General features: G+C 48.6%; 3 protein-coding genes and 1 long non-coding RNA gene across 4 annotated transcripts; 1 reads left to right on the top strand and 3 right to left on the bottom strand.

The window, feature by feature from the left end:
* The first annotated feature begins 8,328 nt into the window (after positions 1-8,328).
* LOC144135528 (uncharacterized) lies at positions 8,329-11,076 on the top strand. The gene is made up of 3 exons (XR_013315523.1): positions 8,329-8,484; positions 9,606-9,710; positions 10,959-11,076. It is a non-coding gene; the product is annotated as an uncharacterized LOC144135528 (long non-coding RNA).
* Positions 11,077-15,284: 4,208 nt separating this feature from the next.
* On the bottom strand, positions 15,285-16,982 carry LOC144135527 (uncharacterized). The gene has a single exon (XM_077668172.1). The coding sequence runs from the start codon at positions 16,607-16,609 to the stop codon at positions 15,989-15,991; it is 621 nt and encodes a 206-aa protein (XP_077524298.1). The 5' UTR covers positions 16,610-16,982; the 3' UTR covers positions 15,285-15,988.
* Positions 16,983-17,065: 83 nt separating this feature from the next.
* Positions 17,066-20,911, bottom strand: LOC144133502 (uncharacterized). Its single transcript, XM_077666643.1, has one exon. The coding sequence runs from the start codon at positions 20,418-20,420 to the stop codon at positions 19,815-19,817; it is 606 nt and encodes a 201-aa protein (XP_077522769.1). The 5' UTR covers positions 20,421-20,911; the 3' UTR covers positions 17,066-19,814.
* A 1,809-nt stretch (positions 20,912-22,720) lies between these two features.
* Positions 22,721-23,939, bottom strand: LOC144135526 (uncharacterized). Its single transcript, XM_077668171.1, has one exon. It carries the CDS (start codon positions 23,762-23,764, stop codon positions 23,177-23,179), a length of 588 nt encoding a protein of 195 aa, XP_077524297.1. The 5' UTR covers positions 23,765-23,939; the 3' UTR covers positions 22,721-23,176.
* Between the last annotated feature and the right edge of the window lie 3,205 nt (positions 23,940-27,144).

The raw sequence follows: 27,144 nt of genomic DNA, 5'->3' as shown, positions 1-27,144 counted from the left end.
TTTATCTCATAAATTTATTTAAAAATACTGTAGCCCTCAATTGAGGGCCATAACAAGAGAAAAATTGTCAAAAAATTTAAAAAAACAAGAATTTCATGCTCTGACAATAGACCATTACAAAACATGGTCAAAGCATCAACATGGACAGAGCAACGATTAAAAAAACATGGGTGAAAGCAACAGTGGAGATACGAGAAATTCTTCTCTCATTGCCTATTGTACAATTCCAAAAAACGTTTGAAACTCTGATATTTTGTGCTGCTACAGCACAGTCCGGAAGGCAATTTCATAAATTCATACAAGACAGAAAAAAGAGTTCTGGAAGTCACCTAGGCATGCATTATTATGCTGCATTGTGTCACTGTATCTGGTTCAAATGCGTACTGCATTTTAGAGGAGGATGAATACACGTTTCTTTGTTGATTTATTTTATCCCTAGTTATCTGATAATTTTAACAATTTCAGTCATTGTTTTTCTCGTCGTGCTTCTGACAGCTCCAGATCGCAACATTTCAGCATCTCTGGTACGGAGTCAGCTCTCCGATAATATGAACAAACAAAATGCACCGTGGTTCTCTGTATTTTTTAATAAGTGTCTCATATAGAGTGTCTCATATAAGGCTCCAGACAGAGGAGCTCTGCTCCAAAACTGCGAATAAATGTCTTGTATGCAATTAGTTCCAAATTCTTCAGTGCATGCTGCATTTTTTTTTTCTAAAAAAAGTTTTCAATATGCTTCAAAGCAGACCTCTTCCACGTGGGTTTGCTAGCATGGATCATGACGAATAATCACTCCTAAATACTTAAAGCTACGCACATTCGACGAAAAATTTTCCCCAGTTTTATAGTCAGAGGAAAGTTTTGTTCTTGTGTTATGAGCAAACTGATTAATTCTGAACAATTAATTTCCATCTCCCACTCAATGCACCTATCTCAAAAGCCTTGCCGACACTGGTTAATTTCATCACGTGTAATGACCACTCTGGAGTGAAACGATCGTCAACGAAAAGTTTATTTTTCAGGCGATTCAAGAAAATTAGTAATAAAATTGATATCAATCAAAAACAATAACAGTCCCTACAATGACCCGATATATTTCTTCTAGAGAATTCAGCATGCAGTTCCCAATATGGATGGGCTGTATACGATCGCTCTAATAGGCTGCAATCCAGTTCACAATGTCTGAATCAATACCTGCATTCCGAAGGTTCATTATGAACGGACAATTCTGCCTACATCCTTTGTGTGACTCAAGTGTTGTCGTGCTCCTTGTCCTGTGCCGTGCAATTTATGCCCTATATATATATATATATATATATATATATATATATATATATATATATATATATATATATATATATATATATATATATATATATATATATATATATATATATATATATATCGCTTAAATTGCTGAAGTATTCATATTATCTCATGACCAATACAAGGCATTGCATTACTTTGCCGATACCTTCATCTACTCCGCAGGAGCTCTGTATTTTTTTCTTATGCAGGGACAAGTTGGTTTTGTTTCTTAGGTTTAACGTCTTGTAGTGGCCCAACAGGGACGCCATACGTGGTGGAGGGCTCGGGATAATTTCGACCACGTGGGGTTCCTTGAAAGCGTCGCACAGTACACGGGCATCTAGCATTTCGTCTCCATTGAAATGCAACTGGCACAACTACTCGTTATCAAACGTCGCTTGGTTCTGCTCACGTGATAACAGCTATATAGTCGGTATATGTTAGGTCACTTGGAGCACAAATGTGGTGGCAACCACTTTGGGGTGCTTTTTTTTTTTGTGCGGCACATGCATGATCTTCGTCAGCTGGCCGGTGTGCTATATTTTTTTCGTTTGCAGTTGTTCATTCCAGACTACCTTTTTTCATGTATTCTTTGCGGTGGTGGGCATGCACGCTCTCCACCGTTTTTTTAGGGTTTGACTTGTGTTCTTTTTTCTTGTATTTTGTTCCTTTCTGCATCCCTCTTTTTCATGTTTTCGTAACTTCGTTCTTACTATTTCATTTTACAAGGAGGCGCAGTGACGCACCTCTTTGCGTTCTTCACTGAGTGTGTCGCTCCTGCAAGTTCGGTAGCGCGTCCCCTTCGTGTCGAAGCACATTTATAATTCAATGTCTTTATAATATTCTTGCTTCGGTCGTTTTCTCATAATGCAGCCCGTACTCATTATGCCCGTACCATATGGGCTACCTTTATGGCAAGTGAGTTTGTGCCACGCTGTCCTTATGGCTGCAGTTCGTTCGTTTAATTTTTTGTCTTCACGAGAAGCAGTGCACAGAGGCATATCATGCATAGTCGAAATTCGGCTCCCCCCTTCCCAATTGCCACCCTGCCTTGAAAATCCTGATGCCCTCCATGCTTTTGACGCGTTTGTCTTCTTGCAATCTTCCCTCATATATATATATATATATATTAGACACATGGGTTATAAACTTCCTGTCTTCTGCTCACCCACATCACTGCTCTCTTTCAGCTTCTGCAAATATTAACCAGTTCGCCTGCCTGGGTATTCCACGTGTACAGGCTCTTTCGCACTTGTAAGGAAACCAGGAGCGTTGCCACCGCGTTTTGAGAACCGCTGCTGCTAAGATCCCGCGAGAATGGGCTGCACCTGCCGCATTCCTGGAATTATTGCACATGCGCATTTGCCGCCGATCCTTGCCAGCTGTCGGCAGCAGCGCTTTGCGAAGCGCGGTGGTCACGCGCTCCCGGTTTCCCTTTAGGCATGAAACAGCTTGCACATCCTGCAGCAGCAGGAGCGGAAGCAACAAGCCTGCAATATTGTAATGCGAAAGCATTATATATCTGCGCTCATCGGCAATGATACCTGGCGCTGTCGTCCAGACGAAATGGTCCGAAAACTCCAATGATGTCATCAGCACAACTGCCACAGCAGCCATGCGAAAGCCAGCACAGGCCTTAATGTCATTCATACAGACCCAATGGCACCTTTACATCAAAGGCCTATGTGGTGAAGGCTTAATTAGGTCCAAGGCATTTAGGGTAAATACCTTTAGAGGCACACACCTTTGGCCTAAAGGACTTCAACGTAAAGGTCTGCAAGCTAAAGGCCTGAGATATAGTACTAGTTACTAACTAGTAAGCAACTATAGTTAAATAGCAGACCATGACGAGACACCTATGCTTTCGCATTCACAGCACGTACGTGGTCTTAAGTGCCCTGCGTAATTTATTCTGTCCTGTGGTGAGTGAAGAAGATGGAATCAAAAAATTGCAAATGGTTGGCCAGAGAGCTATTGAAGGACTAAGGCACGGCTAAGCGTGGAATATCATGCAGCACGTCACTCGATTGTTAGTGCACACAAATGGAAGTTGACTGAGATTGTGAGAGGTCTTTAGAGCGAAAGCTCTGCTGCTCCCGTTCTTCAAGGTCATGTCACTATGCAAAATGACCCTGGGAGGCATGGAGCACGAAATCAAAAAATAATAAAATTAAAAATGAAACAAAATAAAACATTAAAAAGAAACAAAAATAGAAACGTAACCCTAATAAAAATCTAAGAACCTGAATAAAACTAAAGAATTGCTTAAAAGTAGCTTTCGCTCTGCATTGACGGCGGAATTGTGCCCGAATGAATTGTGTTTTCTGTTTTCTGCCTTCGCTTCAGTCGAATCAAATGAGATCATGACATGGCAGCTAGATTAAAAATTAGTTACTCCAACAACTGCCCTGACCCGCATTGCACGGCTTTATCGAAGCTTTTTTGAACTGCGATCGCTTTGATTGTGGAGTTCACTGTTGAAGTGTGTACGAGCGAGCGAGCTACGCTATAGTGAATATCCTCGAAGCGTTGTTTTTCGAATGGCACCTTTTGTCCAATATCATCTGAGCCTTAACGCCGCCAAGAGGAAGTGGAACGACATGCGCTGTGGGTGTGGATATTTAGCGTTTACTTATGTTAGAAACAGACGTGCGGTCTAGGTCTCATATGGACCATTGGTGGTGTAATGCTTTCATGATATATTCTACCTTCAAAGGCGAGTTTGCATGTGCAATCGGTTGTGCTGTTCAGGATGTAGTTGTCCACTTGTCTTAATTTTTATATTTAGTGGAGGAAAGCTTGTGAACTCTTTCAAAGTGACTCTGCCTCGAGTCCATCACAGACTAACGTTGAAATGGTCCAACAGGCATTATTCATGGCATTCACCTGTGCTTGAGCGTAGATTGGCGAGTCTTATGACCCAGTTGCGTACTATTACACAGTTGTCATCAAAATATTTTTGATGGATGAATTGCCTGCTTTGACGGCAACTACTGAAGTCTTTAAACCACTGCTTCGCGCAAAGCTGCAGCACTGCGTGGCTCACTAGAATGATGCTCGTCTGGATAATTGCAATCTTTCTTCAGCACATGCAATAACGGCAGATAAGAGAGCACTGGGTTGAGTCGTGTAATTGTCATTCATAAAAAGCCTGTACTACTGCTGTAAATAAAGTAAGATTTGGTATGGCACAACCTTATCAGAAAAAAAACAGCGTGAATTTTCAAAAATAATTTAAAACGAACGCGCAACTGTCAACTCGTCAGCACGTGGCACGCCGTATATACATAAGCGTAGCAGCTTTCGTCGAACGTTGTAAATGCTCCGGGTCGCTCGCGCGTCCCTGCATGACGGATCCCTTTTACTTGACCACGTTACAAAATTAAATTTCAACCTGCCAGTTTTCCACGCTTATTCGACGGCCGTGATGACGGCCTTCAGCATGTTTGCGACTGTGTTTAACGCAGATCCTGGCTTGCATACTCAAATATTATGCACGCAGATATGACGTATTGAAGAGAGCTGGCGTTACTGTGCCAATTGGTAGACTCGTAACAACCCTGTCGGAACAAATACGTTCAGCACTGGGCTCAACACGAAAGCTAGACCTGCTCCGCGGGCGGCATGAACAGTGTAGGCTGAAATTCTCGGTCGGCTGTTGCACCCATAAGCACAACACAAACTCGACATCGCCGCAACATTGTAAACGTCGTCAGAGCTGGCGAAACGCTTCCCGCCAAAACTCCGTCGCACAAAAACACGAAGCGGTAACTCTTTCTTCCCCGCCGCGGTGGCTCAGTGGACAGGGCGCTCGGCTACTGATTCGGAGTACCCGGGTTCGAACACGACCCCGGCGGCCGCGTTTCGATGGAGGCGAAACGCAAAGGCGCCCGTGTGCTGTGCGATGTCAGTGCACGTTAAACGTCCCCAGGTGGTCGAAGTTATTCCGGAGTCCTTCACTACGGCACCTCTTCCTTCCTTTCTTCTCTCAGTCCCTCCTTTATCCCTTCCCTTACGGCGCGGTTCGGGTGTCCACCGATATATGTGAGACAGATACTGCGCCATTTCCTTTCCCCCAAAACCAATCTTCATTTTGAATACCCGCGAATGGCGCCGGCGTCTTGTGCGGAGTAAAAAAGCGCGCGTTAACACGTGACCACGGCGCCTCGACCAATTGGAGTATCGGATCTCTCGGGGCGAGGCAGGCGAGCGGGAACGCAGCAAAGTTCGAATGAAGTCATTGCTTTTGGTACATTCAGGGCATTCAGTTCGCGGAAGTGACGCGCGCTGCAAGTTCTAGTCACGTGCTCTAGCACTCTACTTCTGCAGCGCTGGGGGAGAAGGCTGAGAGAGTGCAGTCGTCTGCTTCCACGGATGCGTTAACTGAATATGCACGTAGGTTGTAGTTCTAGAACGCTATACATATATGTAGTGAGCGTTGCCGGACTGCATGGACGCCGTCGCAAACACATCATCTGTGACGAAGGTCCACGCGCTGCTCAGCGCCTCGGCGCACGCATTTCTTTTTTTAGAATTTTGTTTTCATTTGCATTTCTTTTCGAAGAGCAACCGCTCCGCTCCAGTAGAAGCGGTTTATTGAAAGAAAAACAAAAAAGGAAAAAAAGCATGTTGCTGGCCGCGGCAGTCTTAAGCACCAGAGGTGCAGCTGGCAGAAATTAAGGGGGCAGGGTGCGAACAGCGAGGAGAAATGCAGTGGGCAGCGATAGCGAGAAATGTTAGGCAAGAGAGCTGTACAAAATACGAAAGCTAAACAAGTTTTTGCCGCTCACGCGCCAGAGTCAAGGCACTGTTCGAAACATAACCGCGCGCGAGTGACCACTGCCTATACTTACACAACATAAAATACACTGTATACAGAGCCACGCGCACGTACCGCCCTGTCGATAATTGACACTTTTTGCATACCGTGTAACGCGTTACCGTTGCCATTATCGAAGTACCGGGAGCCCGTCCACCGCCAGTGAGCACGCGCTGATTGGTCCCGATGCTGCGGGCGCGCGCGCGGCTGCCGGGTACCTGGCGCCATCTGGAGCTGTCAAGGCGATTTGCGCATGCGCATTGGCTGCGCGCAGGCTCCCGGTAACAATAACACTGTATGCTAAATGTGTCTAATTAATCGCGCGCCGGGCACATTGCACAAGCGGCCTGGCTGGGCCGCATATTGTCCGAAGTACCACACGCGAGCACTACCTGACGAAGAGCAAGCAGGACGTCAAGCCCACCTCCCAATGGGCACTGAAACTTCATTGGACGTCCGCAGGACGTCTAAGGAAGTCGCAGTGCCCATTGGGCTGCTTATTGAATGCGCAGAGGCTCACCATTCTTCTGCCATTAGTGTGCGCACTGCAGCGCCGTCACAAGAGTGCTCTGAGGCTGAACGTAATGATGCCCAGCGCCCTGTACGCTGCGAGCATCTCACGATGCGGCTCTGAGAAAATGGTTCTCCATTGTAACAAATGAACTGTAGCGCGACCAAGACGAACACAAGACAGAGGCACACAGGACTAGCGCTAAACTTCATCTAACTTTATTCACTGGCAGCGCAGCAAATATAAAGGAAAAAAAAACCGATCACGTGCAAATACCAGGTCACACACCACTATCAACAGAACCGTTCAAGATATGCCACCTCCGATATGCACCGCAATCACTGCACGCGTCGCTGAGCGGAAGTCTGCGGCGCACCCGTATTTCCCCAGCCACACGCAGCCGACGCGCATTTGAATGATCATCGCGCGCTGGAGGCGCGGTAATGAGCGCGCGCAGACGACGCGTAGATGCGCTCGCCTTGCGCTGCACATGTGCACTCGAACCCATGCACATGTGCATGGGTTCGAGTGTTGTTGACGGGGCTGACCGTGGAACACCACGCAGACATCCTCCAGGGCGAGTGGAACGTCGTTAGAAGGAAGCTGATGTGCGGCGGCAGCGACATCGTCGACCTCCTCGTTGCCTCCGATGCCGCAGAGGCAATTAACGGGCACCCACCGCGCACAAATACTGCATCCGCGCAATCTCGTAATCTCTGACTATCGCGGTTTTTGGCTGCGCTGATTGCGCCGCAAGCTGCGCGCGCGATCTGCAATGACAGTTCTTTTCATCTCGATAGATATATCCTTGCTTGGCAGTCAGTTGATGCCTTCGAAGCCATTCGCGGTGAACGCGGCATCTTTATTGTAGCGGGTGCTTTAGAAGCTGACTAGACGACGCAACCACAATGTCGACAAGGGACATGCAGCCGTGATTATTCGCATGCACGAACTTTTTAGACTCTACGAGCGCTCAGTTCTGAAAGTTATGTTGATGTACGCGAGGTCCCGCTGGAGGCCTACTACGCCTATAGCGAGATGGTGCATGTCCCGTGCGCATGTTTCCTTGCTCCTTTAAATTCAACAAATGTCTTCTAAGAATCTATTCTTCAGATGCCGTTGACACTATAGCGCCCGCCAAGGCGGGGCGCAGTGCTGGTAACGGCCGAAGCTACGAAATCCAGGCGCGGCGCACTGGCGACCATTTTTTAATTTATTCAGTTATTTTGGTTCTGCTTCAGAGGCTTCGTAGACTCATTTATATGTACGATCGAAATACGTAAAGTGCGGCCTGTAGTACTACTGCAATAAAAACGACCCCCCCGCACTCCGCTTGCTGCAAAGGCCATAACGAGTCAGCGAAAGAAGTGAAATATATATATATATATCATGGCACACGTCTCAAACGTCTTCACCCTGCGAACAAGATTACCAGCACAGCGGGGTCGGCCGGAGCGCCACATTTTCTTCCTTGCTGTAAGTATGTTTCGAAACATGGTGCTACATATTTCACGACGCAGCATATTGTGATACTGCACCCAGAGCCTGACTGCATCCCGAAGAATGGGATATCAGCTGGTGGCGCCACTCTGCGGCACTGCCTGCTCTGCCCTTCGCCCGAGAGCAGCATTCTCATTGGCTCTAGATCTGCGCACGGCACCGATTAGGCGAGTACAAATCAGATACGCATTGCACACGACGGTATACGGCGGTCCGAAAGCCTGCTATAAAAGTCGCGGCGCGCTATTTGCAAGCACACTGAGCGGAAGTCAGCTTCGCGCGAAGACAGCGGAAAGAAGACTAACCCCTTCTCCAAGGACCATGGATCACGCCTGCAAGTGTGGAGGTGAGTTACAAATATCTACCTCTGCTCTGGAAGTATATAGATATAATACCACCGAGGCCTCTTGTACCACCAAGACAGGTTCTTGCGTGCTCGAATGAATTTTTGAGCTGGTCTTTTTCGCGGTGTATACTCAATTTATGCATGGGTCGTTCCTAACTGTCGCCCTGCTAGAACGCAAACTATCCCGGCAACCTGTGGCGCCATTTTTTTTTCTTAGGCAGGGAATTTTGAGGGCTCAGTCGAACGCGCCTCTTGCCACGAATGAGAAAAAAATCATAGCCCTGTAATTGCGCAGTGCACCTGTTATGGGCGACAGACTTTATTGGCTCGATTTAAGGAGCAGCATATTTACGGCAATAATACTTCACCGAGTTAGTGAGCTGCAGAGACACCGAGTGACTTCTTTCGCAAAATCGTATGCTATTCGTTTGCGAGTGCCCAGGCTGACTTGTGTCCGGGAAAATACGGTGCACTGTGCAATATCGTCGCACCACTGCTCATGCCTGCCGCTCGTGTACTGCTGATGGGAGCAGCGTACACTTTGAGGTGTTACCGTGCAATGTCCGTATACAGCAGTCGGGCTGTGCTCACAATATAGTGACCGAACGCTCCGCGAGTGCTACCTTGGACGATTAACAGCTGGACGCCCCCCTCCAGCTGTAGTGTACGTAGTGTTGTGCGCGTGTTTTTATCCCTTTTTTATGAACATATCACTCGCGCAACCCCTATATATTTATTATTGTGTAAATAGATTTTGCGTACATTACCTTCCCCCTAACCTGTTTCATTTCATTTCTCCCTTCTGCCTGCTATCCTTTATTTCAGCTGCCCCAGCTCAGGTGCTTCAATATCGACGGCAGATGCCGGGGCTAGCATAAAAATCTTTTCCTTCCTTTTTATTATTATTTTTAATAAAACCACTTACTACTACTACTGTGCTAACAACTTTCCATTGACCCTCCGGGCCGCGACAGCTACGCAGTATATAGATATCCAACTGCTGGATCCAGTGTCTTTTGTCGAGGTTGCATGCTCACCTTTACCTCAAAATTACACGCCTACATTGTTGAACCCATTTTAAATTCATGGCCACGTATACGCATCTGACTGCTTTCCCGCAGACCCCAAGTGCACCTGCACCGCGCAGAGCGAGTGCCAGTGCGCCACCGGCGGATGCCCCTGCGACAAGTGCAGGAAGTAAAGGGCCTTCCCGGAAAGGAATGGAGGTGAGCAGCACACGTGCGGTTTGTTTATTCCAGCGTGACGAGGGTTCGCCTTCAACAACTATATGCGGCAGATGGTGCCTCTCTCGATATCTGTCGCACCTGCCGTATTCGCCGAGAGGTGGTGTTCTGCGCTGCAGTTACTATACTTCATACTTTTCTTAAAGGACTTCACCCTATAGTGGAGAGCAGCGGGGCTGATTTATCCAAGGCATTGGAGTTTAAGGACAGTGAAGGGAAAGTAGATTTTAGGCGGGTAGAAGTAACCAAGCAAAGGTTATCTGATTGGTAGCTAAAATCAAGACAAGAGTAAAATTTCACAAGTCGTGGCTAGATAGCTTGAACCACCATCCGATTTAAAGGGTTCAGCCTCAGCCATCCATCCATCCGTCCGTCCGTCCGTCCGTCCATACTATATTTTCGAAATAGTCAGACGAGCTGCAGTCTGTTTTTTGACGAAGATTGTAATTTCTGCCTATATGGAGACATTAGACGGCACTAACTCTAATGGTATGTTTGTCCCGGCTTCCCTTGACCATCAACTCTTACAAAAATTTCTATAGGTAAACTTCTGTCTAAAAGTCTATGGACTCTCTATATACTAACCCTAGAGAACAGTCTGTATAGGCAACACAAATACTATACACAGTCTATGGACAATCCATAGATTTATGGACATACAGTTTTAGTAGACTTTTGTCTATACACAGTCTATAGACTAAGAATAGATAAAAAGAAATATCTATAGGAGGTATATAGAGTCTATAAGAAGTCGATAGACCATTTTTGTAAGAGAAGACAAGCGTCTTATACTCCTTATACGTATATACTTGCTTTTAACCTTTGCTCAACCGGCCCCAACTCTTGTTGCAATTCTTTCATGCGTGGTATACACACCAAATGCTCCCTGCATGTGCTGCACGGTCAAATGTTCTTGTAGGCAGCAGCTGATTGTGATGTACCCTTATCAATTTGCCTTCATACCCAGCTGTTTATATGTGCTTTTGCTCAATGTCTACTTGTGTGCGACGTAACAGCGGCTTTCTCAGCCTTCTGTATGCAGCTCCCTTCTTGTGTATTATCTGCGTTCTGACTGGCCGTCACTTTGTTTTGTTTGCACTTATAAGCACGAAGCCTGCATCCCAGAGAGGCAGTACCGAATCGCAATATGAACAGCGCTACTGTAACAGTAAACGTTTTCTTTTCCTCGTGGAGTCTGCTGCATGTGCGTACGTCTCTCTTACATTCCAGTGCCCAGGCTGCGCCATGCCTTCACCCACGGACTCTTTGGTGCAAGATGTACCACACCGCAAGCGCGGAGGTCACCGAAGAATATATATGAAGCATAAATTCAAAGACGTTTCGGAACCTCGTACGAGGTTCCGAAACGTCTTTGAATTTCATGACATGGTCAGTGACCGCATTTCTTTTTCTTTATAAATGCCCAATAAACTGAGACTTGAATTAGGCTTTGTCCTCCTTTCTTTTTATAGACAATCCGCACACGCGCTCGCACGCTGGCACCGAACTTCGCCATTTGCGCTGGATAAAATTAATTGGCACGACACACCATTACGCACATGAGCGTATAGCACTTTATGTATTTTCGTGTGGAGCTTCGCTGGTGAACGGTATACAGGACCTCTTTCGCCCTATTGAGGATCCGCTAAATTTAGAAAAAAAAAAATCAGTGCACAGCGCAAGAATGATGTTAGCTAGCACAATGACTTCCTGCACCTACCGAACTGTGATATTGCCAACTGTTGTGCCACCCCACATAGAAGGGAGGGATGGGGGGGAGGTCGCGTGGTTTCTCTTCCCTTTCCGGATGTGTAACTGCGCAGTATGACACGGAGATCGAGAGGCGCTTGGGGCAAACACGTCGCCCGGAGAAAAGTATTCCGCGAATGTTTGCGGTAAAATTGGTTAATATCGTCGTCGTTTCGTGCCTTAATTATCTTGAACACTGCTTGAAATTGCAGCGCTCGATGGGCGCTCTTTTCGGTTCTCGTGACGAAAGTTTTATGGTCTATGGGGGTTTAACGTCCCAAATCGACTTAGGCTGTGAGGGACGCCGTAGTTGAGGGCTCCTGAAATTTCGGCCACCTGGGGTTCTTTAACGTGCACTGACATCGCACAGTACCCGGGCCCCTAGAATTTCGTCTCCATCGAAATGCGAAAGCCGCGACCGGGATCGAACCCGCGTCTTTCGGGTCAGCAGCCGAGCGCCATAACCCCTGAGCCGCCGCGGCGATTGAAAGTTTAAACAGTGCAAAATCTCCATGGGCGCATTGTGACGTATTAGTATCTTAATAGTTTTCTCCATCTCGCGTGCTCGTTACGGGTGTCACTTTGGGCAAGTTGGTGTCACCTAGCGAAGAGTTATATACACTCTGGAGAGGGACGGCACAGCGAAGAGCGTACATGCATCTCTCGCCCCTGCCTCTTCTGCGCTACATCTCTTCGGTACGTTTATACGGGTCTGGTCTTTCGGGAGTCACTCGGTTCTGGTCAGGTGACAACAACGTAGGATCTGCGTCATGGCTACGCGTGTCCTTGCGGTCTCTGGGCGCCGTAGTTTTGATTTGCTTTCTTTGTTTCTTTCCGGCGGCAGAGTGGGATATGCACACAGAGTACATGTAGCCCGGAACACTTGAGCGGCAGCTGCGCGCTCGCGCTTGTTCGTGTATATTTACTATTTTATTTTTGCGTTTACAGGAAGGAAAGGGAGGAGGGGAGTAACGCGTGCCCTCGAGCTCGCTCTGCGCAAGCGCGGCATCTCTGCTAGCTGCACGCGCACTCTAGCTGCACGCGCACTCTGCTCGCTTGTTGCTCTTCGCGCGGGCGACATACCAGTGTATACTTACACGCAGAACACCGAGGCGGGCCAACTGGTTAACGTTCGCAGAAACTGAAAGAGCGCAAAAGACGTGGACGTACGAGCAGGAGACAAGTGCGCTTACTAGCAAAGGACTACATTCCGCATGTGCCAAATGTGGGGGAAGGCGGTGGAGAGAAAAAATAAAAGATAGAAAGCAGGTAGGGCGCCAGGGTTTTCGGAGCAGGGTGGCGCGGAGAAGAAGGGGAGGCGGGGATCCGAATTTCTTGTGCGCATGATATGACTCGTGGGCACTTCCCTTACAAAAATTTCTTGAGACAGTCTATAGACTGGCCGTAGACTTCTGCCTATAAAGTCTGTAGTCTCTCTATAGACAAACCCTAGAGAACCATCTATAGGCAATGCAAATCCTATAGACAGTCTATAGACAATCTGTAGATTTATGACCATAGACTTTTAGTACAGTTTTGTCTATAGACTATGAATAAACAAAAAGAAATACCTATAGGAAGGTAATAGATACTATAAGAAGTTTATAGACTTCCTGTAGACCATTTTCGTAAGGGTTCTCGTGAAGACAATTTTATGAACAAAATGGACAAGCGCTACCTATAGTCTGGAGCGACCCCTACAGTGAAGAGCTCGAAGGGGTGCGCCTGCAAGTGAAATAAAATAGTAACAACCAAATAAAGGAAACACGAAAAGAGAAGGGAGAAGAAAGGAACAAAATACAAGCAAAAAAGAAGACAAGTCAGACCATAGCGAAAGGGCGGAGTGCGTGCGTGTTTACGCAGAGAAAACACCGAAATGGGGATGTTGGAATTAACAGAGTGAAAACGAAAAAAAAAAACCACCCCAGGCAGATGGCGGAGGGCATGCGTCAACCCCCCCGCCCAGGAAAAAAAGAAAAGACTGCACCCCAGCATGAATGCGACCGTTCGCGTGTGCGCGACGCGACCAAATGTCACAACTGCTATCGCGTGACAAGAACCAAGCGACGTCCGATAAACGAGATCCCTACGTTGACGGCGTAAATAGAGAGCTCCTATTTTGAGCATACTTAAAGGTGAAACTATCGGTCATGAGAAAATGCAATAACTAAAAGAACTTTAGAGAGATAATAGAGTACAAACTGCATGGCAAGAGATATCTTTGGACACCTGAACCACGCCGTAAGGGAAGGAATGAAGGAGGGAGTGAAAGAAGAAAGGAAGAAAAGACGGCTATAGGGTGCCGCAGTGGAGGTCTCCGGAATAATTTCGACCACCTGGGGATCCTTAACGTGCACTGACATCGCACAGCACACGGGCGCCTTAGCGTTTTTCCTCCATAAAAACGCAGCCGCCGCGGTCGGGTTCGAACCCGGGAACTCCGGATCAGTAGTCGAGCGCCCTAACCACTGAGCCACCGCGGCGGGGGAGAGATAAAGGGCTCGACAACCATTGAGGTGAACAAAGGATTCGAGCAGGATTGCCCGTTATCACCGTTGCTGTTCACGATTTTTTTTTATTTATTTCATATGATAAATATGGAATGAAGGCGACAAGAAAACTATATAGGTTATAACCTCGTTGGTTGAGCAGCGGCTCCCTGATTTTATGTTTGAAAACGATATTGTGTTATTAATTATCTGATAGCCAGGGAGACTTAGACTCTGCTTAATATTTGTGGAGACGAAGAGGGCGTTCCAGGCTTTACTTTCCGCGCAGATATGCCAGGCTTGATGATATTCAACGATACCACAGATTAGGTATACCACCACCTGCAGACTTAGCACAAGCGCTCGAGCGTTGATCGATGGGCGCGACACCATTTCAGCCATCCGTTATCGTCAGCCGCTGTAAACACGTCGTGCAGCATGGTCTCTGACAAACCTGGCCGTGATCTCAATAAGTTCTCTTTAAATTCTGCTGCCAAGCCTGTGCCTAACTAAAAAACATTAAAAAAACCCTTATAGGTTGTTGCGAAGTAGCTCCAGATGTCTTCCGTCAGGTTGAAAACGGAAGAACTTCGTGTCTCCGAGACGAATTACCAAGAGACACTCCAGAACACGTCCTCATCGCACGAACGCCTATCCAACGACCACTTGGGGGGTTTTCAGGCAAACTACTCAACGGTGCTGAAAAGAGTAGCCTAGTAAAGAAATAAAAGTCGCACGGGTCGCGGGACGTGTTGACAACTCAGCCTATAGGCGGCGCGATCATCTACCAACACGCGAAGTGGCCAGTGGGACTACAGCCGGGTTTCGAAGCTGTTTCCCCGACTAGCATGACCAAAGAGCTGGGTTTTGGTTGGCTCCATGGGTAAATGCAAAGCGCTAGCTCACCCATAGTGTGCGCAATGACATCTTCCGCCGCGCCCTTCAAGTCTCAGCACTTTTCCGCATGCGCCGAGCTTACCTCCGAACCCAATTAACACCTAGAAGAAAAAAAACTCAATATTCCGGAAATGGCTTGAAGCATTGCTGCGGACATCTGCCAAGCCATCCTTGGACACCGCGGGTACACGTGTCCAATGCGTTCATATATATAAAAAAGAAACTAAATTATTTCTACTCTACACACAGTCAAGGTCATAATTAACAAATGGCATAGGGAGAATACAGAAAGTTTTAACAGACATTATCGCCTTTCCGGTACGTGGCAGGGGACGTCTGGCCGCAGTTCGGAGTTTCAGTTCGACAGAAAGGCACGTGATCCATGAGCCACCGTCTGACGTACGTTCGTATGGTTGGGGCTGCGGGAGCTTCTAGGCCACTTGCATAGTTTCGGTTTTAAGCGCCAAAAGAACCTCAATACTTAGCGCCGTAGGCTCGGGCAGTACCCCGTTTCTTTAAATCGAGAAACGCATATGGGTGTTACTAATAACCAGCTAGAAATCCTTTATTGCAATGACGACATGGCTAACTGTAAATGTTATATTAACATGGATACTTGGCTCTACTCCAAGCGCGGTGAGTGGCAGATCAGCTGAGCAAGTCTAGTACAAATAAAGGTTGCATTACCTCCAAAACACCACAGACACTATCGCAAATTTATCAAGTACGCTTAGAATTTCAGTATCTTTATGGCTATATGACTGCCTTACGCAAGCTCTTCGGACAACTAAATAAACAAATCGAAAGGAAGCTAGCGTGAACTACGTCCCATTTTGTTAGCGCGTTTTTCGCTCTTTGTGGAAATACGTGAGGGAGCCAGCTGCGGCATAGCGCATTGTGCGCTTGTGTGTCCCCCTGGACGCCAAGAGACGAACCAAAAAGTCCACAGTTGTGGCTCTGATGCTCGTTCTTTCGCTTTTTTTACAAACTGTTGTTCGGTGTAACAAATTAAGACATTCTAGATGGATTGAAACATAGGTGCGATTAATGTTCAGAGCCATTGTGGAGCCCAGACTTTGCATCACGTCCACCTTTCAGTTCGAGTGCATTCGCAGCGTGAGCGTCTCAGTAGGCACTTTTTGCCGACGCCCGCGCGATGCATGTGACCATGCAGGTAAGCCAGACCAGGAACGGCAGCACGAAGAAGACCACGGGCACGATCAACGCGAGGCGTTCCTCGAGGCTGTAAGGCCGCGTCCTGTGGCGATGCCGTCGCGGCCCCGTCCCTTGCGAGTCGTTTACAAACTTCAACTCAATCCAGGTCACATCTCCCTGCAGCGTCTGCACGGCCACCAGCTCAGCCATGGAAGCGTCAATGTGCCGGCTTCTGACCGGCTGCTGCTGCTTGGACGACGACCCACCGGTGCGGTTACTGCCGTTGTTAGACTGCGACGAGAGGACGACCTGCATGAGCTTGCCGACGTCCAACAAGTGTAGCCGCTGCTTGTGGCTGCTGCTGCTGCTGCTGGCATTGACCTTGGCTTTCCTGCCGCCGCTGTTGACAGCGCTTTCGACGCTCTGGAGGGCAGTGATGGGCCATCCACCGCCGTCGCCTCCGGGCGGCCTAGCGCGCTTGTGGACCTCGCGTCGGCTTCGAGGGTTCGCGTGCAGGCACAGACAGATGGAGGGTGCCAGAAGAAGCAGCAGGAGCGTTGCCTGAGGGAGCCGTACCTTCATGATGGACATACAGTCTCTTGGCGAAACTCCACAGCGTCCTCGTAAAAAGGTGCTCTCCGCTGCTTTTTCCACTACCACACTGGCTTCACCATGTTGCGGACAGGCTGCTTGCCAGTCGGTGGCTAGGGCGCCGCGTCGACATCCTTGTGACCCCCGGCGGCCGTAGGCGCTGATGTGGGCAGGCCGTGCTTTGAAATAGTGATGATGGTGACGATGACGATGACATTTCAATTGCCCCGCTTAGGAGAAAGAAGCTAGAGTATGGGTGTACCGCGAGGACCAGGGATGCCATGAAGACTAATGAATAGAGCGGACGGGCATCTTATTTATTGGGAAGGGGGAGGGGTGCAGTGATCATTGCATTAAGGCATGGAAAACACATTCATGCGATCTTTACCACGTTTTTCATCGCTGACGCATGTCTGCTGCACTACAAGAATTTGAGACGGAAAGAAATAGCTTCCTCTTCTTCTGGTGGCAGGTATCACTGCGGCGGCTAATTGGTTATAAGGTGCTTGGCTACTGCCAGCTGAGGGACCTAAGTCCCGGCCGCGGCGGCCACGTTTCGATGGAGGAGAAACGCATAAAGTCCATGTGCTTTGCGATGTCCGCGCACATTAAAAAACCCCAGGTGATCTAAATTAATCCGGAGCACTCCACTATGGCGTCCCTTTTGGTTTCCAAAGATGTAATAGATATAGCAGCAGCGCAGACGTTTGATATAATGCTCACGCATGATGTCGTTCAAAATATCAACGAGCCTACTGGCGTGCAAGCCTCGCCATCTTCCATGTTAGACCTAGTTTTCATAAACTGTGATTTTTCTGTACATAACTTATTAATTGAGCAAGGCCTTTCAGACCATCATACGTATAGTAGGTGTTACGTTACCCCTTGCCAAAAATACTCCTCGCAATAAAAATGTGTCATTGATGCCCATCGTTGATGCCCTGAGGCAATAAATTTCGCTTTAAAAAATGTGAGTGACTTGCGCACTTTGAAAGATTTCTCTAGGGCTGATGATACTTCAGTTAGAGATTATATGGAAACTTATTTATCCAATTTCAATTAAAGTGATGATATCAGCAAGTTATGGGCGCGGTTAATTGAGATGTGCCGATATTGTTTAAATGCCTTTGGGCCACACAAGCGAGAAAAAAAGTGCATAAACGCACGCCTCGGATGACGACGAAGATCATTCACCTCGCGCGAAAAATAAAACGAGCAAAAAATTTACCGCCAGTCTAGTCGCACCTAAATGTTAAAAAATAATCTTGAGTGCATTATACATGATTCAAAAGACTACTACTTTAACGCGATGTTACCTAGGCTTTTGAATAATGACCTCAGTAAATTTTGGAATTACCTGAGACATAGCAAGGCGTGTGTTGCAGAAATATCAGTTGATATAAACGTCGTTACAGTTTCGGAAGATATTGCGCAAACATCCAATGCATATTTTCACAGTGTAGTCTCTGAAACAAATTTAGGAGTTAGGCGAAACGGAGTACATTTTCAACAGTGAGCAGTTGACTTTATTGTATTTAGATCGTGAAAATCCTCAAAAAGACAAGGACACAAATATACGGACACACAGTGCGCTTACTTCTAATTGAATTGTACTTCATGCGTGGTAGCAATAATGCATTTTAATGCCTTGTTTAACGAAACATATTAAAGCGTCTGGTGGTGTTTAAATTATTATGCACCATAAGCTTTGGGATGCAGTCCTGCTCCTCGTGAACATGTAGTACAAGCATGCGGCATTAGTCGTACGTGATTCCTATGGTTTACCTACGGATACAGAAGAGGGGGTAGTGAGTCTTGTTTTGCTTGCATTTTTCTTTTCTGGTCTTCAAGGTGCAGTATGGAAGTAAGGGCGTGCATGTATTTTTTACTGTTTGTGATGTACATTTCCGATGGCGAAGTGATTCAATCAGGGCCAAGACCAAAGTGACCTTCACCGCGCTGCGACATGAAGGCCAAGCAGTAACAAAACGGTGTCTGAACGTGGCCGATGTTTGAGGGGTCTGAGCGACAGGCAGCGTTCACGAAAGTCTCGGGTGTCCGCCGCATAGCGTATAAAAAGAGGCCCGGCCGTTACTCGCGGCAGTCCGCTCCCCGGGGGTAGAACCGCAGTCGAGCATTCCCGGCGCTCCAAGCCGCCGGCGACACCGAATACCCTTCGACAACCCGCTTGCTGTTCCGGAAGGACCATCACCATCGAGAACCGCTTCGTGTCGTGATGAATGGACATGGGTAAGCCTCCGGTCACTGTATGCTTGTTTTCAACTTCCCTTCAATTTAAACTTTTCGCTTTATTTTATTATATATACATGTCTTATTTAATAGGAATCGCTTGTGTGTAATCTGTATGTACTCCAGCAGCAAAGTGTAAGTACTACCTCCCTGCCACCCTGGGAGGTGGCATGCAGTTAATGGTTGATCTCGAGAGACTTGATCACCAAATGAACGCTGCGGCCTATACTATTGCTGCAGTACCGCATGTCAGCCACAACGCTGTCGGCGCTAATGCATTCAGGCCACATATCTCTCTCACCACCGCCACATGTATCAAATCACCAATGAGGCGCCCGCATATCCAGGGAGCCAGTTATGCGCGCTTGCTCTCCTCAAAGTACTTAGTACTCTGTTAGCAGCTACTTCGTATTCAATGACTAAATGCCGCGGTTGACTTGCCTCTCGTGTGTTTTCCTGAGAATATCTTTGCTGTTGTTACCTGACTTCTCGTCTCTGTCTCATTCATGGCGCTGAACATTCACCGGTTAACGCTGGGCTACAAACTCCACTCCCTTTTGCCTTGGTTTGGGAAGGTGTCTCGCATTTATCTGGGGTCGAGACAGACACACCGTGCGCATGCGCGTATTCGTGGACGCCAGCAAACGAGCAAAAAAGTGCTCCACACAGTGCTTCTGCACCTCAATCATTCGCATTTTTAGTGAGCGTTAACTGGGAAAATAAATTAAACATTCTTGATGGAATTAAACTTAGGTGCGGACTACTCTACACAATATGCCATTGCGGAGCCGTGGCTGCAGGCATCTACACAGTCAGTCGTAGAAGTCACGGCCAAATTATCATACTCACTCGAGTATTTACAGTCCCGGCTTCAACCACGTTCCTGCTACGAAGCACACGCACGCCACGACACACTCGTCGGCTATAGGGTGTGCGGCCTGCGTGCGTCTCAGTACTAGTAGGGACTTCTGGTCGACGCGCGGGCGATGCACATGATCATGCAGGTGAGCCAGACGAGGAACGGCAGCACGAAGAACACGGGCACGATCAACGCGAGGCGTTCCTCGAGGCTGTAAGGTCGCGTCCTGTGGCGATGCCGTCGCGGCCCCGTCCCTTGCGAGTCGTTCACAAACTTCACCTCAATCCAGGACACGTCACCCTGCAAGGTCTGCACGGCCACGAGCTCGGCCATGGAGGCGCCGATGCCCTGGCTTCCGACAGGCTGCTGCTTGGACGACGATCCACCGGTGCGGTCACTGCCGTTGTTGGACTGCGACGACAGGACGACCTGCAGGAGCTTGCCGACGCCCACCAAATGCGGCCGCTGCTTGTGGCTGCTGCTGCTGCTGCTGGCGTTGACTTTGGCTTTGCTGCCGCCGCTGTTGAAAGCGCTGTCGATGCTCTGGAGGGCAGTGATGGGCCGTCCATCGTCGTCGCCTCCGGGTGGCCTAGCGCGCTTGTGGACCTCGCGTCGGCTTCGAGGGTTCGCGTGCAGGCACAGACAGATGGAGGGTGCCAGAAGAAGCAGCAGGAGCGTTGCCTGAGGGAGCCGTACCTTCATGATGGACACACAGTCTCTTGGCGAAACTGCACAGCGTCGTCCTCGTAAGAAGGTGCTCTCCGCTGCTTTTTCCACTATACCACACTGGCGTCTTATGTTTGGGCGCTGCTGGACAGGCGGACAGACTGGCCGCCGCGTCGATGTGTGCTCGTGTTGTTGTTGTTGTCAGCCTATCAAAATATGGCACATACCGTGATCTCCGGTCTTATGAGTTCACGAGGAAGAGGCCGTGCTTTTCTTCCTCCATGTTTAAGGGCTGATGATGATGATGCTGCCATTCCCCTTTGTACAACGTTGCTTTGAACCGCATAACTATACCGTGCTTGTACGACGTCTATAATAACGATGCTGATCGCGATGACTGCAGGCTGTAAACAAGTGTATGGGGGCTAAGGCCTCGTCAGGCTTCCGAGCCTTTAGCCTTACGCCACCCGCACGAATTAACTGTATTAATTCCTGCAACTTGAATAAAGTTACTTACATTTAAATTTACACTCTTGGGAAGGACTTGTGCGCCTTTACCAGGCAAAATGTATCGCATTAACACTGGCTAAACTAAGCAGGAAAGGTTCTATAATGACTAGCGCGGTGCAGACAGCCATCTTGTCTTGCTACTCACATTCAAGCGTTTCTTGTCCGTCCGAGATTGTAAGATGGCGGTCGGAAATATCAGGTCAGCAAGGTGTGACCCCCGTCACGTGACCGAAAGGCCGTCACGGCGGCCGGTTTACCCTTATGCATGGCATTCCGCTATATATGTACCGTCTGAGCGGCTGCCAAGACTGGTACCACTTGGGGTCGTCAGTGGTGACGAAATTGTGGCCCACCCGTTTGGCGCAGAGGGCTCCGAGTGGTGGCACTCCTGCACCGTGAACCAGCGCACTCCTGCACCGTGCATCGCGGTAAAAGAATTTAGCACATCACTGCGACCTAATGCTTGGCAGGTGAAAAGCGCCTGCTTCACATGTACCTGTCAGTACGAAAGATAAAGCATAACTGTGCCAAGCTGGTGCTCGCCATGTGCATGAAGCCGTAGAAGGAGGAATAAAGTTTATTTACTAGAAAAAGAAACGCGGCTCTTACTTCCCGTGGAGGGCTCCTAAATGTCCAGGAGCTCTATAAGGCTCGCAGAAGTATAGTCCCCAGCGTTGTACTCAACTTCTGCATGCCCGCACGACGAACCGCTTCGGCGTGGTGTAGGAGGTGCTGCTTTAGAAGGTAGCTGGCTCCCAGTTTTTGCAACCTTTCTATATTCCTGGGGGCGTATTCTGTAAGGATCCATTTTCATCCCAGTTGGTCTGGCGTCGGTGTGACGGATGCATCAGACGAAAGCAGCCAGCGGCCAATCACGAAAGTCACAAGGTAGAGGGTGCCCACGTCGGCGATCGCATTCGCCTCACACCGCACACGCACCGTCTCACCATTGGCTGCGATATGCAGCCAAGGTCCAGTCGCTAACCAGCCAGTGGATACGGTCGCTTCCCATGCACGGCCGGACGCTTGAAAGCCACGGCTATACGTCACCGAAGAGGAGTGACCAATGTCACAGGACCGAATAAATCAGAAATAGATAATGTATTTTCACATAATACGTCTCCTGATTACTTCTGAATAAAGGTTGACGCGAGCTATATATATATATATATATATATATATATATATATATATATATATATATATATATATATATATATATATATGCTCCCGAGCAAAGCAATGACTATTCGTGTTTTCTCCAATTTGTATCTATTCTCGAGCAGTCACACACAAGCACGCCTTCCTCGGGACTCTTCAGGCGACCATATCTGCGTCTTATTTAGTCGCTGGACCAGTGCGGCTTATTTTGAGGCACAGAAAATTAAATACCACTGTTAACTGTTTCGCTAAGAATGATGGGAAGGAGGTTGCTTTGCGAGCGCAACCCGAAATTAAGATACGCCGTACTTTGGGACACAGTGGGTTAAGCATTACAGCCGCTACATGCAGCGTGTCTATTCATTTGACTAATTCCAGCAACTGGCGTGCGTGGCAAAAGGGTTGCCTCAGATGGCATGATCTGTCAGCGAGAAATGTTCCAAATTAATGCGTGTGTTGTATTCAGCGGTGGAAAATTATTTCAATGCAGGTCTGCATTTAAAGTACTCCTCCTGCTCAAGGATGTCGGAAGGTATATAACGAAATTGTCAGCTTAAATTATATGCGAACCATGAACGGTACGGGAAATCGACGTGAGCCATACGAAAGGTATCATCGAACGCTTGCCAATGGCATGAATTTCGTTTATTTGCAAACTTGCGGCAGTCAGGGCCCGGCCCAGCGCATTTTTAGTAGGCCTGCCGAGCTTGATCGAGGTTGGTTACACCCTCCCTGTTCTATAATCCGTACAAGTACATTAACAAGGTTGCACATTCCTATGGTGCGTCGCATGCTGTGCGCGTGCGTACTCGTGGACTCCAGCTGAAGGACCAAAAAGTTATCCGGCGATGCCCTTTGGTGCTCGTTCTATCATATTTTTCAGTGAATGTTATACGGTGTGCAACAAATTAGACGTTCTTAATGGGACCAAACAGTTGCAAACCACAGTATATAACGCAGAGCCATTTCGGAGCCCAGAGTTTGCACCAGTAGAGTTAGCCGCACAACTGTCCTCACGCACACGAACTTTTCGAGTACCGCGGCTTCTTCCATACTTCCACTACAAAACATTCGTATGCGACGGCACAATCGCAAGCTCGAATTTAACCAGCGCGTACGTCTCAGTAGACACTTTTTGCCGACGCACGCCCGATGCACGTGACCATGCAGGCAAGCCAGACGAGGAACGGCAGCGCGAAAAAGACCAAGGGCACGATCAACATAAGACGCTCCTCGAGGCTATAAGGTCGCGTCCTGTGGCGGTGCCGTCGTGGTCCCGTTCCTTGCGAGTCGTTCACAAACTTTGCCTCGATCCAGGACACGTCACCCTGCAGCGTCTGCAGGGCCACCAGCTCAGCCATGGACGCGCCGATGTTCCCGCTTTCGACCAGCTGCTGCTGCTGCTTCGACGACGACCCGCCGGTGCGGTCACTGCCGTTGTTGGACTGCGACGAGAGGACGACCTGCAGGAGCTTGCCGACGTCCACCAAATGCGGCCGCTGCTTGTGGCTGCTGCTGCTGCTGGCGTTGGCCTTGGCTTTGCTGCCGCCGCTGTCTGCGCTTTGGAGGTCGTCGCCTCCGGGTGGTCTTGCGCGTTTGTGGACCTCGCGCTGCCTTCGAAGGTTCACTTGGAGACACATGCAGACAGAAGGTGCCAGAAGCATCAGCAGGAGCGTTGCCTGAGGGACCCGTGTCGCCATATTGGGCATCCTGTCCCTTGATGAAAATCCACGCCGCAACCAAGACAGGAGTTCACTGCTGCATTTTCCACTGCCTAATTTGCTTGAGCATGTTGCAGAAATGCTGCTGGACTGGCGGTGGCCACGGCGACTAGTCGACGAGCTCGCGACCTCCGGCCAGATGCGCTGATGTGCGACAGGCCGTGCTTTGATAGCGTCTGGAGCCATGATGATGGTGATGATTGTAATGAAGAGGTTTCAGTCGCCCCGTTTGGAGGAGTGGGGGTTGTCACGACGAAACGGAGTGGACTGCCATGAAGTATACTAAGGAAACAAACATGATAATGAGTAGCACATAGATCTGACGGCCATCTTTATTTTCCTTGGCTATGTTTATTGCCTCATGCCTTCTTTTTCTTCTAGTTACAGCCATCTTGTTGTTTTTCTCGCGGTAAAAAGAACACGAGAGCTGCCGTCTGGTTGCTCTCCATTTTAGATCCTCGTCTTGCGTCATGTGCTTTTATTTTGGCAATAGCCATGAGCCAACTAGTCCGGCAGTTTGCTTATTATCTCAGTATTTGATTATTATCTCATATCTCCATTTCCTCTGCTGTCAGTTGAAAAATAATCCGCGAGGTCGAATCGTGTTCGCGTCGGCACGTGTACTGTCCGAGAACACCGCATGGTCCATGGCGGTCGGTTAGAGCTTGCCGCCAACCCTGACTAAACCCTTTTCTGAGAATGCTTCACGCTCTGCGATTTTGTAAACCTTTCTGTGAAGTGAAAAGTACTCAGGACCCGAAAAAAAAACTTTAATTCCCCCTTCCCCTTTGTACAGTCGGGGCCAAAAATCTCTGACCCTCCTCTACGCACCGGTGGTCATATACCCAGCAATTCTGCACAAAAGCATTTTTGAGCTGCAGTAAACCATTTATGAACGAAATTTTTTCCATATAATGTAAGATTTCACTATAACAATCAATATAGCTACAGATCACCCGACGGCAGTCGAGAGAGAGAGAGAAAACTTTTATTTCTTTCCAAGAGGTTCGCGGGGATGAAGACTTCCTGGTCGTCTTGCTTGGGTGCTGGCGACTTGAGTCTTCAAGCAAGAGTGGGCCCTCAGTCCAGGGCTCCACTGAGTTGTGCCGCTTCAGTTGCGTGCTTTACCAAGGCCCTCTGGACCTCAAGCTCGCTGCTGAAGAGACAGCTCTCCCATTGCTCCGCACTCGGTGTTTGTTGATTGTGGAATGCTATGTTTCTCTTGCATTCCCAGGTGATGTGATAGAGTGTGGGCGTACTGCCGCACCAGGGGCAGTCTGGTCTGAATTGCGTTGGTGATATCTTGTTGTATGTGTGTAGGTTAGGGAAGGTGTTCGTCTGTAGCCTACGCCATCCTACAGCCTCTTCCCTATTTAGTGCTTTGTGTGGTGATGGATATCTCTTTCTGATTCCCCTATATAGTTGTAGGGTCTCTGTGTAGCCCCCCTCGCATATGAGTAGCCGTGACTCCGAGACGATCGATAAGCCTGCTCGGTAAGTGAGCCCTCGAGCTAGACTGTCCGCCCTTTCGTTTCCTGCTACGCCTGCGTGGGCTGGCACCCAGATTATATGTTGTATGGGTATTCTTTCAGCTGAGGCTGCCGCCTCGCTGATTATTCTGAGGGCAGTGCCGCTGATATTGCCCTTCGTATAGTTTCTGCATGTTTCTTTCGAGTCCGTTAGGATATTTAGGGAGCGACCTTTTCTGTAGCCTTCGGCTATCGCTAGCGCGACGGCAATTTCTTCGGCCTCTGCTATCCCTGACACCCCTACTGAAGCGCAGGTGATAGTTTCCCCTGTACCGTTGACCACCGCTACCGCGGCTGTGCGTTTCTCTGCTCTTGCGTACATAGAAGCGTCTGTGTATAGTGTGCTTTCGGATTGGCCTAGCCTTCTGTTTATCTGTTCGGCCCTGGCTCTCCGCCTTTCTTCGTGTAGGTTGGGATCCATATTTTTAGGTAAGGGTCCCACGTTGAAAGTTCTTCTGAGGTCGTCTGGAACTTCTGTGTATCTGTCAGCCAGACCACTTGCGTTCCGACCTAGCCTTTTTAGGAGCGCCCTTCCTGTGGGGGAGCCCCTGAGCCTCGTCAATTGCGCACCCATTTGAGCCTCTGCTAGCTCGTCAAAGGTGTTGCTGACTCCGAGCTGGAGTAATTTTTCATTTGACGTGTTCCTGGGTAGGTGCAGAGCGATCTTGTAGGCCTTCCTTAGTATACAGTCGGCTTGCTCTCTTTCCGCTTTTGTTGTTGCGTGGTAGGGCAGCGAGTATGTGACCCTGCTGACGATTAGGCTGTTTACGAGTCTTAGGGTGTCGTCTTCCTTCATTCCGTATCTTCTTTGGGATACTCGGCTGATCATTCTTCCTACTTGTTCCGTGGCTTTCCTGAGCAGGGTGATGGTGTGGCTGCATTTGCGGCTACTCTGTAGCCACATGCCCAGAATGCGGATTATGTTTTTCTCCGGGATCGGTTGTCCCTCGAGGACGACGTCCAGTGGGGCTTGGGTAGGGTGTCTCCCTATTCTGATGAGCTCCGATTTTTCGGTCGAGCATTTCAGGCCCCTCTCCTTCACGTAGTCTTCTACGCAGGTGGCGGCTTCCTGTAGTCGGTCTTGTTTTTCTCCTAGCGATCCTTGGGTGATCCACACGGTTATGTCGTCGGCGTACATGGCGTGTTTGATACCCGGGATCTCTTTGAGCTTTCTTGCCAGTCTTAGCATTGACATGTTGAAGAGCACCGGCGATATGACTGAGCCTTGGGGTGTTCCTTTGCAGGGTGTGGCGAAGACGTCACTTCGCAGCTCGGCTAGCCCTACGGTCGCTGTTCGGTTGCTTAGGAAGGCCCTGATGTAGTTATGGGCTCTCCTTCCGCAGTTCGTGTCGTTTATGCCTTCCATGATGGCGGCGTGGCTTACGTTGTCAAAGGCTCCTTTGATGTCGAGGGCCATGACAACGTTTTCTCCGCTTCTCGGCATTTTTTCAAGTACTTCCTCCTTTAGCTGGAGGAGTACGTCTTGCGTGGACAGGTGGGCTCGAAACCCGTACATGCTATCAGGGTAGAGTTGGTTTCTCTCCAGGTGTGACTGAATTCTCTTCGTTATTATTCGTTCGTACATCTTGCCTAGGCACGATGTGAGGGATATCGGCCTGAGGTTTTCCACTTGTAGTTTTTTACCGGGCTTCGGAATCATCACCACGACCGCGTGTTTCCATTCGGCGGGTACTGTTCCTTCCTGCCATAGTTTATTGAGGTACGCGGTGAGCTGGTCAATAGCTCCGTCGCTTAAGTTTCTGATCAGTGAATTGCGGATTCTGTCTGCTCCTGCTGCCGTGTTTCTTGTTGCCGACCTGATCGCATCGACCACCTCTT

The sequence above is a fragment of the Amblyomma americanum genome, chromosome 5 (genome assembly GCF_052857255.1).
Source record: "Amblyomma americanum isolate KBUSLIRL-KWMA chromosome 5, ASM5285725v1, whole genome shotgun sequence".
In the NCBI taxonomy this organism is placed as follows: domain Eukaryota; kingdom Metazoa; phylum Arthropoda; class Arachnida; order Ixodida; family Ixodidae; genus Amblyomma; species Amblyomma americanum.
Note: the sequence above shows the minus strand (reverse complement) of the source record. Positions and strands in the feature narration are given on the sequence as shown.

Coding starts and splice junctions, on each gene's coding strand:
- LOC144135527 (XM_077668172.1), bottom strand. CDS start 16,609: ATGTCCATCATGAAGGTACGGCTCCCTCAGGCAACGCTCCTGCTGCTT.
- LOC144133502 (XM_077666643.1), bottom strand. CDS start 20,420: ATGAAGGTACGGCTCCCTCAGGCAACGCTCCTGCTGCTTCTTCTGGCA.
- LOC144135526 (XM_077668171.1), bottom strand. CDS start 23,764: ATGCCCAATATGGCGACACGGGTCCCTCAGGCAACGCTCCTGCTGATG.